The sequence below is a fragment of the Podarcis tiliguerta genome (assembly GCF_965153285.1).
Source record: "Podarcis tiliguerta genome assembly, chromosome: Z".
NCBI classification, from domain to species: Eukaryota; Metazoa; Chordata; class Lepidosauria; order Squamata; family Lacertidae; genus Podarcis; species Podarcis tiliguerta.
In genome coordinates this window covers 32,419,992-32,432,420 of record NC_139553.1, presented here as the reverse complement: position 1 = coordinate 32,432,420, position 12,429 = coordinate 32,419,992, and the positions used below count along the sequence as shown (strand labels likewise).

Here is a 12,429-nt window from a genome sequence, read left to right as displayed (position 1 = left end):
TGTAGGCTGGCGTAGGGCAATTGGATGAGGGGCTGATGGAAACAAACAGGATGAACTGGCTGTCACGGTTGTGTGAGAGGGGCCAGTATGCCTCACTCCACAGCAGAGTGGAGAGTTTCTTTTTTCTGCTGCTTGGGTAGAGGGTGGTGGTTTTAAACCCACTTTTACAAAAAGGCACTGTACCAGACCTGTGCTTTGGGGGGGTAAATGTGCTTTATTGGGATCCTGTACAAAGAGGCTAAATCTTACCCCAAGAAACCCTGGTTCAATTTGCCAAACACAGCCCAACATCCCCAGCCAGTAAAGTGCAGACCTCCTAATCCAAATGGTGCTGCTTCTCAGAGGCAGCTCAGCTAGCCTGGGAATTACACCTACCTGATGTTGACCAGCTACACAAGAAGCTTCCTTATATTTAGCCAGACCAATGGTCCATCGAGCTTTAGTCCACACTGCCAGCAGCATCCCAAGAGTTTCAGACGGGAAGCATCTCATGGTCCTACCTGGCTATGCCATGAATCAAACCTGGGACTGTCCTTGTGTAAAACATGCATTCTGCCACTGAGTTATGGCCCTTCCCTGCTTTCTTTCTCTCGTTGCAGTACCACACGTCTTTTTAAACAAGATAATTATGGGTATATTCAAAGCAAAAAAAAGTAGTAAATTGTCCATCTTCATTTCCTCCCCACATTAGAGCAAGCCACCATGCTTTTTAGGTCGTCGTTCCTCCTGGGGAGCCTTTTTCCATTCCACAACACAAAGAAGGGGAAAGCAGTGGATACATTCAGAGCATTAATCTCTGCAATCTTCAGGGATACAGACCACAGTTATTTAGTTCTACCTCCAGCCTTCAGTCATGACCCCTATTGTGTCGGTTCTGTATTTTAATTAAGGGGAGGTGGGGTGTCCTTTGAGCCAGAAGGTACCGAGCCTATGGGCAGAACAGTAACCATCCTCAGCTCAGCAGCATGTTCAATAGTTCTCAGTACCTGTGGGTGGAGGGACAGCTTGAGCCAACTGCATGCAAGAAGGCTAAACAACAAGCCTTTCTAAATGCAAAAACCTGTTCTTAAAATTTCTAGCCTGGGGAAAGGCAGAGTTTCTGGGACCTGACAGATTTATTGATTTATCCAGCCAATACTCCGGGAGTAGTAAGGCTGCAGCAATGCTCTTGCTCTTTCTGAAGAGGGAGCTTTTGATTTTGCAGCTGTATCTTCTGTCTTAGAGGCAGGCACATTTTGGATGACTGCTTACATTTGCCAAACCAACCCCAAGGACGAAGAAGGAAAAACCTTTTCTCAGCGTGAGCCAGCCAGAGAGAGATTTTGCAGCTCTTCCCCCAGCTTAGAGTCTTCTCGCCCGCTGTCCAGTGTCTCTGTCCCTTCAAAGCAGCCAGAATCACGGGGAATGTCTCCCTTTGGCTCTCCAGGGCCCCCCAAGCTTCCTCCTTCATCTTCAGCCTCACTGCTTGCTGGGGAGAGAGAAAGCAACTATTGTTACTGGAAAGCCCACCTGTAGGGAAATGGGAAGCTGTTGGACATGAGGCCAGATTATTTGGCCAGTGTTGTCTACCCTTGAATGCAGTAGCCTCCCATGATTTCAAGTAGAATGGGGTATCTTCTATAGTCTGCTACTTGACCCTTTTAACTGGAGATGGTAAGCATTGAACCTAGGACCTTCTGCAGGCAAAGCAGAAGGTCTGCTAAAGAGTCTGTGAATGGGAAGGGAAGAAACAAGCTTTTTAATAAAAGCACTTACTGTCATAATCAAGCAGGAGGTCCGCTGCTGTTAGCAGCTTGGCACGGTGTTGTGGGTCAGTTATATTCAGTTCATTCAGGTGGGTCTCTTGCAGCTCTTTGAAGTCCTCCAAGGTCTGGTAGCCATTCAGTAGCAATGTAGAGGCATACTCCTGATGAATGGGAAAGAGCATCAAAATGCTGGCTATGAGCAGCTAGCCAGGTTCAGTGACTGGGGGACTTCATGTGTAGACTCTGGTAGACATACCTGACATTGGCCACAGCAGCATTCTGATCAGTGCTGGGCTGTGGTTGCTTCCATTTAAATTTCCCACAATGCCCCAGAAGTCCTGAACATTGTGGGAAATTTATTGGTAGCTACCAGACCCAATCACCCAGTGCTAAGGAAGCAAATTGTTTCTTCAAGTGGAGTCCAAAGCAAGGATCTAGCCCCTGCCCCCAACAGCTGCCCTAGGGTCCTACATGCTGATAAAATATTTTGCTGAAGAAGTAAGTCTCATTGTAAACCCCCAAAGGGAGAAACAAGAGTAGAGGCTATAACAGTTCTGACAGAGGCCTCTGTGCAACAACATAAATAAGTGTTTTTATAGAGAGAGGGAGGATTTAAAAAGTGGGGACTGGCAGCTTGGGGGAGAAATACACTACATCTGTACAATAGATGCAATCAGAACAGATCTTCAGCAATGGAGCTCAAATTCTTGTGGAATTTTTGCCAATAAGTTTAGATCCTCCATTGCTGCACGTTTGTACAAGCTGCAAGAGCTTTTATGCAGTGGCTATGACAGCTCTATATGGTTGAACTCAGGCTGCTAAAATTCAGGCTGGCCTATCATTCATTTACGGGGAATGAATTACGGCTGTATATATACATATGTGGACTATATGCTAGCCTGGGCTAGTTAATCGCATTTGTTCCTAGCCTCTCTGTACAGCAAAATGCCAGCAGTGAGCTAGAGCTACATGCACCCTCCAAACATTCCTCAAAAACAACTCCACCAAGTCAAACCATTAGCCCGTCCAATGTCTATCTAACTATAGTTTGCTAATTAGCAGTAAGGCCCAGAGTTTCAGACAGGTATCGTTTCCGAGCCATATTTGGAGATTCCAGAGACGGACCCTTAGATGTCCTCCACGCAAAATGTGTGCCCAGTCCCTGAACCACAAACCCAACCCTCTAGTAGCCTTGCTGTTTTGCTCTACTGGTAGGGCAACATCCTCACCTCAAGATTCATGCGTTCCAGCAGTTCGTGCAAGGTTTTGGGTTTGGGCCTCTTGCTCCTGCTTCGCGAACTGCTCTTTGCAACTGGTGCAGGGTCGTCTGGGATGATGTCCACATAGATGAACTTGAAGGAGCCCACTTTGTTGTTCAAAAGACCAGTCCAGGTACCTGCAGGTGCCTTTGCAATGATGTGGATGATATCTCCTTTCTATGCCAAATGCAAAATCATCACATCTGTTAGTTGATCTTACAGCACCACACAGCATGACTATTCAGTCCTACAAGAACACAGGTGCTGGTATCAGCCTGGTATCTCTCTACTTCCTCCCCACCCCTGAATTGAGGATGTGGGGTTTCTGTGACCTTCAGGTATGGTTCAGTCAAGCTACTGCTTTCCAACAGAAGAGCCACCAGCCTAGATCTGCCTTGTTTGAGATAGCTACCCTCTGAAAACTAGTCCCACTCTTCATGTTGGGGTGTTGCCAGCTGTACACAAGTAATGGTCACACATCTATTGCTGCACCCACTTTTCGCTTCTGGCCTTGCTCACCCCTGTGTGCTAATCTTGGAAAGTTGCCTAAGGGAATGAGGCCCTTTGGCTGAAAAGAAAGAGAGGCTTCTCACCTGCTATTATACTGAGTGAAGGGAAGACAGCCAGAACCAACACTTGAGAAATGACAAAGGTTTTTTAAAAATTTAATTTATCCCTCTCAGTTGTTAAAGTGCTCCAGTTTGTGGACTTCGTGGTTCTGCAGGTGTTGGTGGACTATATTGTCCATCTCTGACCACTGGCCATGCTGGCTGCAGTGTTGGGACTTGGGAGTCCTACACCATCTGCAGAGCCAACTCTTGCTACACAGTCCTAATCCTACAACGGGTCACCATTTTTCAGGATGATGCCACATTGGCCTGATCAATAACTTGGCATGAAATATTTCCTTTGTAGGCTGATGACGAAAGAGATCTCTCTGCTAGAACAGGTCTGACTTGCATGGGAAGATAAATGCCAAGTGTTGCATTGTTACCCACCTGAAGTTTCAGAGAGTCTTTATCATACGGGCTGGGGAGGAAGTCAGTGTGAACTTTGGCTTTTCCACAAAAAGGGCCAACGTAGGGTATGGGGCTGGCCTCGTCTCCCTTCTTGCTGCTGCTGCAGCTGCTTCCCATCAGTCTGGGATTGGACAATTCAGTCCCTGCAGGAGGAGAGCTTCAGATCAGAAGGAAGAAATTGTAGTGGGTGGATTTTGCTGGGGCTTAAAGTTTGGACACTGGACCTCTGGTAGGTTCAGTGAAATGGAGACAGAGTGATTGATGGATGTAAACTGTCTCCTCCCTTTTCAGCAGGGGGTGAGCTACTCAGGGTTTAGGAGATCTCACCAAGCTACATCATTCAGCCTATGGCAGTGTGTGCTGATATAAAGCTACCCTCCAGCTTGTGGTCTTTCTCCTGCTTCATCCATCCAGAAAAAGAAATCCCTGCAAACAGAAAGCTAGTGTGCCAAGGAAAAAAAGTGATGTTCGAACCTTTCTCCACGATGCCTCGTTTCCTGTATGGAGGAAGCTTGGTGTTGGTGTTGCGGGGTTTTATTTGTACAGACAGGCGTCCTCTTATGAGAACTTCTGTCTGCAGTCCAAAGTGTTTATATAGCCCAGCCTCAGTGCTAAGTAAGCCTTCATGCTGGACTCACCATTTGGTGACTGAGAGCTGCTCGTCTCCTCACTTGATTCTGGAAAGACTGGGCCTTCGTCTTCAGTGGGGCTGCTGATGGGAGATGCAGCAGCCTCGTCTTCAGCCTCCCCCTGCATTAGGGCAATAAGGCACAATGAACACCCCTTTGCGCTTGAAGAAGAGACAGAAGGGCAGATTGACTTTGCTCGGGTCTAGTGTCTAGACCCTGTTTTCTTGTAGCATCCTGCTCGGTTCTGTTCTTCCCCCAACTACCAAAAGTCTTTCCCAGCTGGGCAACCCTTTAACTGAACATGTGCTTTGCATGCCCAGTGGTCCATCACTGAGCTATTAAGGCCCATATATTTTGGAATTAATGGTCGTATGTTCCTTCTCTCCCCACTCCCAAACCTTTAGAGGGTATCATGAATTATGTTACTCCCTTCAAAATATGGTATGTAAATCCTACATAAGTGTTCAGATGCCATGCTGCTGAGTCGGGACTTGGATTTATCCCTTAAAGTCCTAAACATCAAGGTTAGCTGTGGGTGGTTAACATGTCATTAGCAATCGTGTATCTGTTCTTACACACCCACACAGGGAAGGGCCATAGCTCAGGGGCAGAGCATCTGCTTTGCATATGTCCCAGTTTGAATCCTTGGCATCTCCTTGTAGAGTTGGGAGAGAGCCCCGTCTGAAACTCCAGAAAGCATTAACAAGTAGAGACAGTACCAAGCTAGCTGGACCTTAAGGTAAAGGGAAAGGTACCCCTGCCCGTACGGGCCAGTCTTGCCAGACTCTAGGGTTGTGCGCTCATCTCACTCTATAGGCCGGGAGCCAGCGCTGTCCGCAGACACTTCCGGGTCACATGGCCAGCGTGACAAGCTGCATCTAGCGAGCCAGCGCAGCACACGGAAACACCGTTTACCTTCCCGCTAGTAAGCGGTCCCTATTTATCTACTTGCACCCAGGAGTGCTTTTGAACTGCTAGGTGGGCAGGAGCTGGGACCAAACGACGGGAGCTCACCCCGCCGCGGGGATTCGAACCGCCGACCATGCGATCGGCAAGTCCTAGGCGCTGAGGTTTTACCCACAGCGCCAGCCGCGTCCCCATAGCTGGACCTTAGATCTCATTTTGTATAAGTCAGCTTCCTATCTGCAGCATTCTGGCCATTTATTCCCCCTGCCCTGTGCTCCTGATAAGGGTTTCCCAAAAGTGGGTCTCCAACTGTTTTGGAACTACAACTCCCATCATCCCTAGCTGGCAGGACTAGTGGTCAGAGATGATGGGAACTGTAGTCCGAAAACAGCTGGAGGTCCAAGTTTGGGAAACCTTGCTCTAGTTGAATATCTCCTTGCCTAAGCTGCTATTAAGCTCAGAAGGAAAGTTCCTGCTGGTGATTTCCTGATGCGCTAACAGCAGCTCATGGATCTCTGCACCTGTTATTAATTTTTAATTTTTTAAAAAACAAACAAACAGTGATTAATGATGCATTTAAATGTCATGTCTTGTTTGGTGCTTAGGCTTCAGTCTTATCAGGCTCTGGGCAAGTATTCAAAGAGTTATTATTATTAATAAAGTATTTATAAGCCACTTAGCATCCAAAAAAAATAGCAAAGCAGTGTAGAAAAGGATAAAAGGCACACGGTGCCAACCACTGAAATAAAACCTGTTCAAGCATCACAGTGGCCAAGTAAGAGACAATAAAATGCACAGCCAGCGAGCTACTCCATAAAGGGTTAGGTGGAACGAAAAGTCTTGAGCAGGTGCTGAAAGCATAAGGTTGTTGGCCCTTTGACCCAAGGTGTGCTAGGTGTCAAAGCATGACAGACCTGGGTGGTTTTGTTTCGCACAAGACACCAGACCACAGGCCTTGCTGCATGAATTGACACCACCAGGCAGCTGTACAAGGGGCCTATTGCTGATCCCTAGAGCCTCTTTGCTGGCGTTGCTCTTCATTTCTGTTGCTGCCTATTTACTTTCCCCTCACAAGCATGAGGGCTGAGAAAAGAACAAGAAAAGAGCAAGCCTCTCCCTTTAGGCAATGACGCAGTTTAGGTCCAGTGGGAAAGGGAAGTCGGCTGGTCACACTGCCTCGTTTCTCACCTGCTCTGCGAGAGCTTTGGCGGCTGCTTTGCCGGTCTTCCTGTTCATGGTCCGGGAGATGGCAGCTCTCCATCTCTTACCCAGCTTTGAGGTGCTGCTTCGGCCTGAGTCATCTGGGCTGGGCACAGAGTTTGTATGACTGCCTTCGGGGACCTGTACAGAAGAGGAAAAGTCTTGAGAGCAGCTGGCCTGGAGAGGAGGAGGATGCCTCCTTGCTGGGTGTGGGGTGAATCAAACCTTCCATATGCCCCCAGCAACAGATATGAAGAGGCCTGCCTTTTCAGACAGGCTGAGCTATTTGCATAGCTGTCTACACACCCTTTCCCCACTGAATACGAGAGGGGAAAGTGCACGTAAATATATCTGCAGTTGCTGAACTGTAGCTATTGAGATGGGACAGAGATGGACAGCACAGTGTTTCAAACAGTGCAGGAACCACGGAAGTGGGGAAATAAGGACCAGGCGACATCCCTTGAAAGGGGCAGGAGCTCTAACACTGTCAATATAAAACAGAAATGGGGAACCTGTGGCCATTTGGATGTTGTTTGGGATGCAGCTCCTGCCATTCTTGACCAATGGCCATGTTGGCTGAGGCTGATGAGAGTCCCAACAGCTCTGGGATGTCACAGGTAGGAGAAGTTAACATGAGCTGCAATATGAGAGGCAAATGTGACGCAGCTAATTCAGGGCTGCAGCAGCAGAAGCCCAAGGCAGGCAAGAGCAGGACTGACTGTAGACAGTGCGTGGGAACAGGTATGGTTCCAAGGCACATGAGACCACTCCTTGCTTTGCTGAAACTGGAGGTCAGCACCTGTAAGGTGATTGGTCGGAGCCATATGTTGCCTGGTAAGGTAAAGGTAAAGGTAAAGGGACCCCTGAATATTAGGTCCAGTCGTGACCGACTCTGGGATTGCAGCGCTCATCTCGCTTTATTGGCCGAGGGAGCTGGCGTACAGCTTCCAGGTCATGTGGCCAGCATGACTAAGCCGCTTCTGGTGAACCAGAGCAGCACACGGAAACGCCATTTACCTTCCCACCGGAGTGGTACCTATTTATCTACTTGCACTTTGACGTGCTTTCGAACTGCTAGGTTGGCAGGAGCAGGGACCGAGCAACGGGAGCTCACCCCATCACGGGGATTCGAACCGCCGACCTTCTGATCGGCAAGTCCTAGGCTCTGTGGTTTAACCCACAGCACCACCCGCAGCACCATACATTTAAAACACACTTATATTGCTTTAACAGTCATGGCTTCCCCCAAAGAATTGTGATTTGTAGCTACAATTCCCAGCACGCTAAGCAAATCACAGTGCATAGATAAAAATCTTTGGAGAAAAGAATGTGACCATTCCATGATGGATAAAAGGTGGGATATTAGGGTAAGAAAATAAACAGATTAATATGTGAATAAGCCTGGGCAGAGTCGGATGCTCTGGGATGAAGGTGATATGGTCAGAGTATTAGAGCCTAGAGTTCGAATCCCCATTCAGCACTGAAGCTCACCTTGGGACAATCACTGTATCTCAGGGTTGTTGTGAGGATAAAACTGGGAGAACCACCTTGAGCTCCCTGGAGGAAAAGGTGTCCTAAAAATGTTATAGGTAAATAAATGGGGGTACTCACCTCCTCCTCTAGGTTGAATTCCTTCTCACTTGGTAGAGGGGAGCTGGGTTTGGATTTAGGAAAGTCCTTGAAGCTGCTGGATCGCTGCAGGGACAGCTGATAAGGGGAGCAAGAGGGTGCAGAATGTAAATATAGGAAAAAGCAGGGAGCACACATTGGGAAACGGGTGGAGGGGCATGTGAAGGCTCAGCCTCCTAGTCCTCATGTTGTAACTAATTCTGCAACCAAATCCAAGCTGGTGTAACTGGAGAAAATAAAGATTCTTCCTGTTAACCCAACCTCTCATTTCCTCATTCCTCTCTTGCATCCACTGTGCAGTATTTTTAGATTTGAAAGCTCCGCGGGGCAGAGATCTGGCCTCTTATGAAGTGCCATGCGCACGGATGGTGGCACCCACGTGAGACTAGCTGGGACTGATGGGAGTTGTAGTCCAAAATAGCTGGAGCGGGTACTAATTTGGCGATGGCTATACCAAACAACAACCTCTCCCACATCAAGCTCTGTTATTAATATGTTGGCTGGGGGGGGGGGTAAATGGGGAACTGTGGGAAGGCGTGGCTCGGGAAGGAAGCAGGCCTTTTTAAGGAAGCATGAACTGTTGTTACGAGGGAAGTACTGTAGAAAGCTGAACGTCTACGCTCCTCGCTAGCTCACGATCTGACTGTACATTTTGGTAAGAGGAAAGAGCGAGTCCTGCTTTCTCTCCAATTAGTGTTAGCAACACTTAGAGTCCCCCCGTCCTCTCATCTCGCAATATACAGTGGTACCTGTAACGATTCAGGTTACAGACTCCACTAACCCAGAAATAGTACCTCGGGTTAAGAACTTTGCTTCAGGATGTGAACAGAAATCGTGTGTTAGTGGCGCGGCGGCAGAAGGAAGCCCCATTAGCTAAAGTGGTGCTTCAGGTTAAGAACAGTTTCAGGTTAAGAACGGAACTCCGGAACGAATTAAGTACTTAACCCGAGGTACCACTGTACAGGTACATGCATTGCATTAATACCTTGCTCTGGGTCTTGCCCGCCGTCAGAGACGCGAAACGGGTGCACGGACAAATCACTGGCATTAAGCCAACCTAGCCGTTCCCGCTTTCACATTTGGCGTGCATCTCTTTTTTTCCCTTTTGTAAGGTCGCTGCAAAAATCGCCACTCAGCGAATGAAGTGTGTGGCTTGGCACCACCACCAACAGCAAGCTCTCTCGAGCCTAAGCGCTAGAGCGGCAAAGGTGTGCGGGAGGTGGGGCTTAGCTTACGAACAGAGAAGCTGCCGAAGTCAGAGGACGGGTATTGCATGCGTGTGTGTGTGTGTGTGTCCGCACGCGGTGGCGCATTTGAGGTCTGGAAATGCAAATGCTTGCAAAGCAGAGTTCAAGCCTCGGTGCATAAGCAAAGCAGGAGGAAGGGGTGGATGTGGGGAGCTGGGAGCTGCTGGTAAGCCTACACCTGATCCACACAATACGAACCCCGCGACTCCGCCCCGATGCAAAAGCTGCTCATCATCGCAGTGCCCCCGCCCCCCGGAGCAGGACTATCAGCCGGTCACACCAAAAACACACACAGTCAATTCTTTTGCGGTAGCCCTCCGGTCACGCGTAGGAAGGCTCGCTGCAGCTCTTGTCGGAGTTGCAAGCTTTCAGCGCTGTGCAAAACTCGGAACTGATTTGCTCAGAGGGCCCCCCAGGTGGTGCGGCCGCAACGAAACTGTGCAGTGACAGCTCTACTTGCGGTCTGTAGTTGAGTTGCAGCTTGAGATCTCACGGGCTGCAGCCCATTTCATCAAATGCATCCGAGAACAGATGCATCTGATGAGGTAGGTTGTTGCCTAGCGAAGCTCTGCCCCCCTAGTAAGAAGCCAGAAAATATATTCTATAGGGGGTGTTGTTCTGTGGGAATTTGAACCATTGTTTGGTTTTTGAAGAGAGAAATGAGGAAGTGAAAAGATGGAGAGGTGAGGGGAACAGCATCCCCCAAAGAATGAGAGAGGAAGAAACTGGGGCAGTAGCATTTAATCCACTAATGAGTGAGATAAATGGGAAATAATATGCCCTGAAATCAATCAGGCTGCCGTTTGGAAAATATATAAAAGCTGCAGATGACAAACACCATCTTCCTTGTTTTAGGTCCAGAAGGAAAGCAGCTTTGAAGATGATGCAAACTATGCAACACATGTGGATAGGCTAAAATTTGGGAGAAAGTCATAGCGCAGCCATAGGGCATTACATTTGCATACAGAGGTTCCCAGGTCCAATCCCTGGCATCTTCAAGTACAACCGGGAAAGATCCCTACTTAAAACCTTGGAGAGCTGCTATCTAGCCGGCGTAGACAATACTAAACTAGATGGAACCAATCTGAATGCAGCTTCTTGTTCCTAAAACAGACTTATTGCTTCAAAAACATTTGCTTTTAATGTGTGCAAATTTAACTGACAGGTTAATGACCAATACTGTACTCATATTATAAATTCTTTAACATTTATTTAATAGGCCTAAGAAAGAGCACCCTCTGTCTGCAGAGAACAGAGTGGGCACTGAGCTCTGATCTTTCATGTTTCTATGGCTTGATCATTTCTCCTGTGTTTCTGAGTTACAGATGAAGTCTTCCCTCCCCTTTGCCCTGGCATAAGTGCTGCACTGTTTATCAGCTGCTGTTTTCTGTGGTGTGGAAAATGTCCCTGATGGATTTCTGCCCATCATACCACTTAAACCAGAACAAGCTCAGAGTCAGAAAACAAACACACAAACACATCCACAATATGCAGTACACAGACACTGCATAACAAGGGTGCCTGTTGAAGGAAACTGACCCCCCCCTCCCCGAAGCAGGGATGGAAGGCTTGGATGGCCACAGTTTACCCATCCCTGCCCACGAAGCAAGCTGGAGGACTCGTATCTAAAAAGCATCTGTCCTAGACAGTTTGGTGCTCTGGATAGCTGCAGGGCTGTCAACTGTCCCGGAGAGCCCCTCTAGGATTGTGGCACTCAATTTCACTGGTGTGACAGCCTCACCCCAAGGAAACATTGCTGCCCAAAGAGACCACTTGAGCGGACTGTGCAGTTGCTGTGAACCTAGCTGGGTCCACTTTGCCTAACATAGCACAACCACAAAGGAACCTGAGACAGCTTCTACAGTAGCAGGTGCCAAGCAGCATGGGGGAAAGGGGAACACAGAAGCTGCCATATTTTCAGAACCTTGCTACAGCTAGCTCAATATTGTCTATGCTGGCTGGCAGTGGCCTTGCAGGGACTCAGCTAAGAAGCTTTTGCCAGCCTTACCTGGAGCTGCCAGGATTGAACCAAAGACCTTCTACATGAAAAGCAGATGCACTACCGCTGAGCTACAGCAACCCCTGTACCAAAGCGTAGCCCCTAAGGCAGGGGTCAGCAAACTTTTTCAGCAGGGGGCCAGTCCACTGTCCCTCAGAGCTTGTGGGGGGCCGGACCAATATTTTTTTTGGGGGGGAAAGAACAAATTCCTATGCCCCACAAATAACCCAGAGATGCATTTTAAATAAAAGGACACATTCTACTCATGTAAAAACACGCTGATTCCTGGACTGTCCGCGCGCCGGATTTAGAGGGCGATTGGCTCCCGGGCCTTAGTTTGCCTACCCATGCCCTAAGGAAATCCACAACCCCTAGCCTCTGGCTGGCAAACTATGCCCCACCCCCCAAGTCCTCTACAAACAATAGTTACAAAGGACTAGCATGAAACGTAAGCAATTCAGGCCCTGGTGCTCTCCACAGCCTCATCCCATTGGTCAAGTGCTGCTGTTGTGCCCCTACTAGCAATCTGTTGGGCAAGAAGAGGCTCTGGGAAGAGTTGAGGACCTGGTGCTTGCCTCTCCAATCACTCACCTTCCTCTTCTGCACTGGGTCCTTCTCACTGGCATTGGATGGCTTCCGGCGCAACATGGTGCTCTCTCTGCAGAGTACATTAAGTGACAGGCAGAGCGAGAAGAGTAAGCCAGAGAGAAGCAGCAGGCGAGTACGAGAAGCGACAGAGGCCAGGAAGTAGGCAGGAAATCACTGCATCACATGGGCTCCTTTCCCAGCAACTGGG

At 48.5% G+C, this 12,429-nt stretch overlaps 1 protein-coding gene across 2 annotated transcripts in view; it reads right to left on the bottom strand.

The window, feature by feature from the left end:
• SASH3 (SAM and SH3 domain containing 3) overlaps positions 1-12,429 on the bottom strand; it is a 17,299-nt gene extending 4,870 nt beyond the window's left edge. Inside the window, exons 1-8 of one of the 2 annotated variants that reach the window (XM_083424258.1) lie at positions 12,225-12,429; positions 8,370-8,465; positions 6,747-6,899; positions 4,662-4,773; positions 4,003-4,166; positions 2,975-3,181; positions 1,756-1,906; positions 1,290-1,468 (exon numbers count right to left, since the gene is read on the bottom strand). In XM_083424258.1, the coding sequence (XP_083280384.1) occupies positions 1,296-1,468; positions 1,756-1,906; positions 2,975-3,181; positions 4,003-4,166; positions 4,662-4,773; positions 6,747-6,899; positions 8,370-8,465; positions 12,225-12,281 (1,113 nt within the window). In that variant the 5' untranslated portion in view covers positions 12,282-12,429 and the 3' untranslated portion in view covers positions 1,290-1,295. Of the gene's footprint in view, positions 1-194; positions 1,469-1,755; positions 1,907-2,974; positions 3,182-4,002; positions 4,167-4,661; positions 4,774-6,746; positions 6,900-8,369; positions 8,466-12,224 lie in introns of those variants that run through there. The other variant, XM_083424257.1, reaches the window with a different exon arrangement.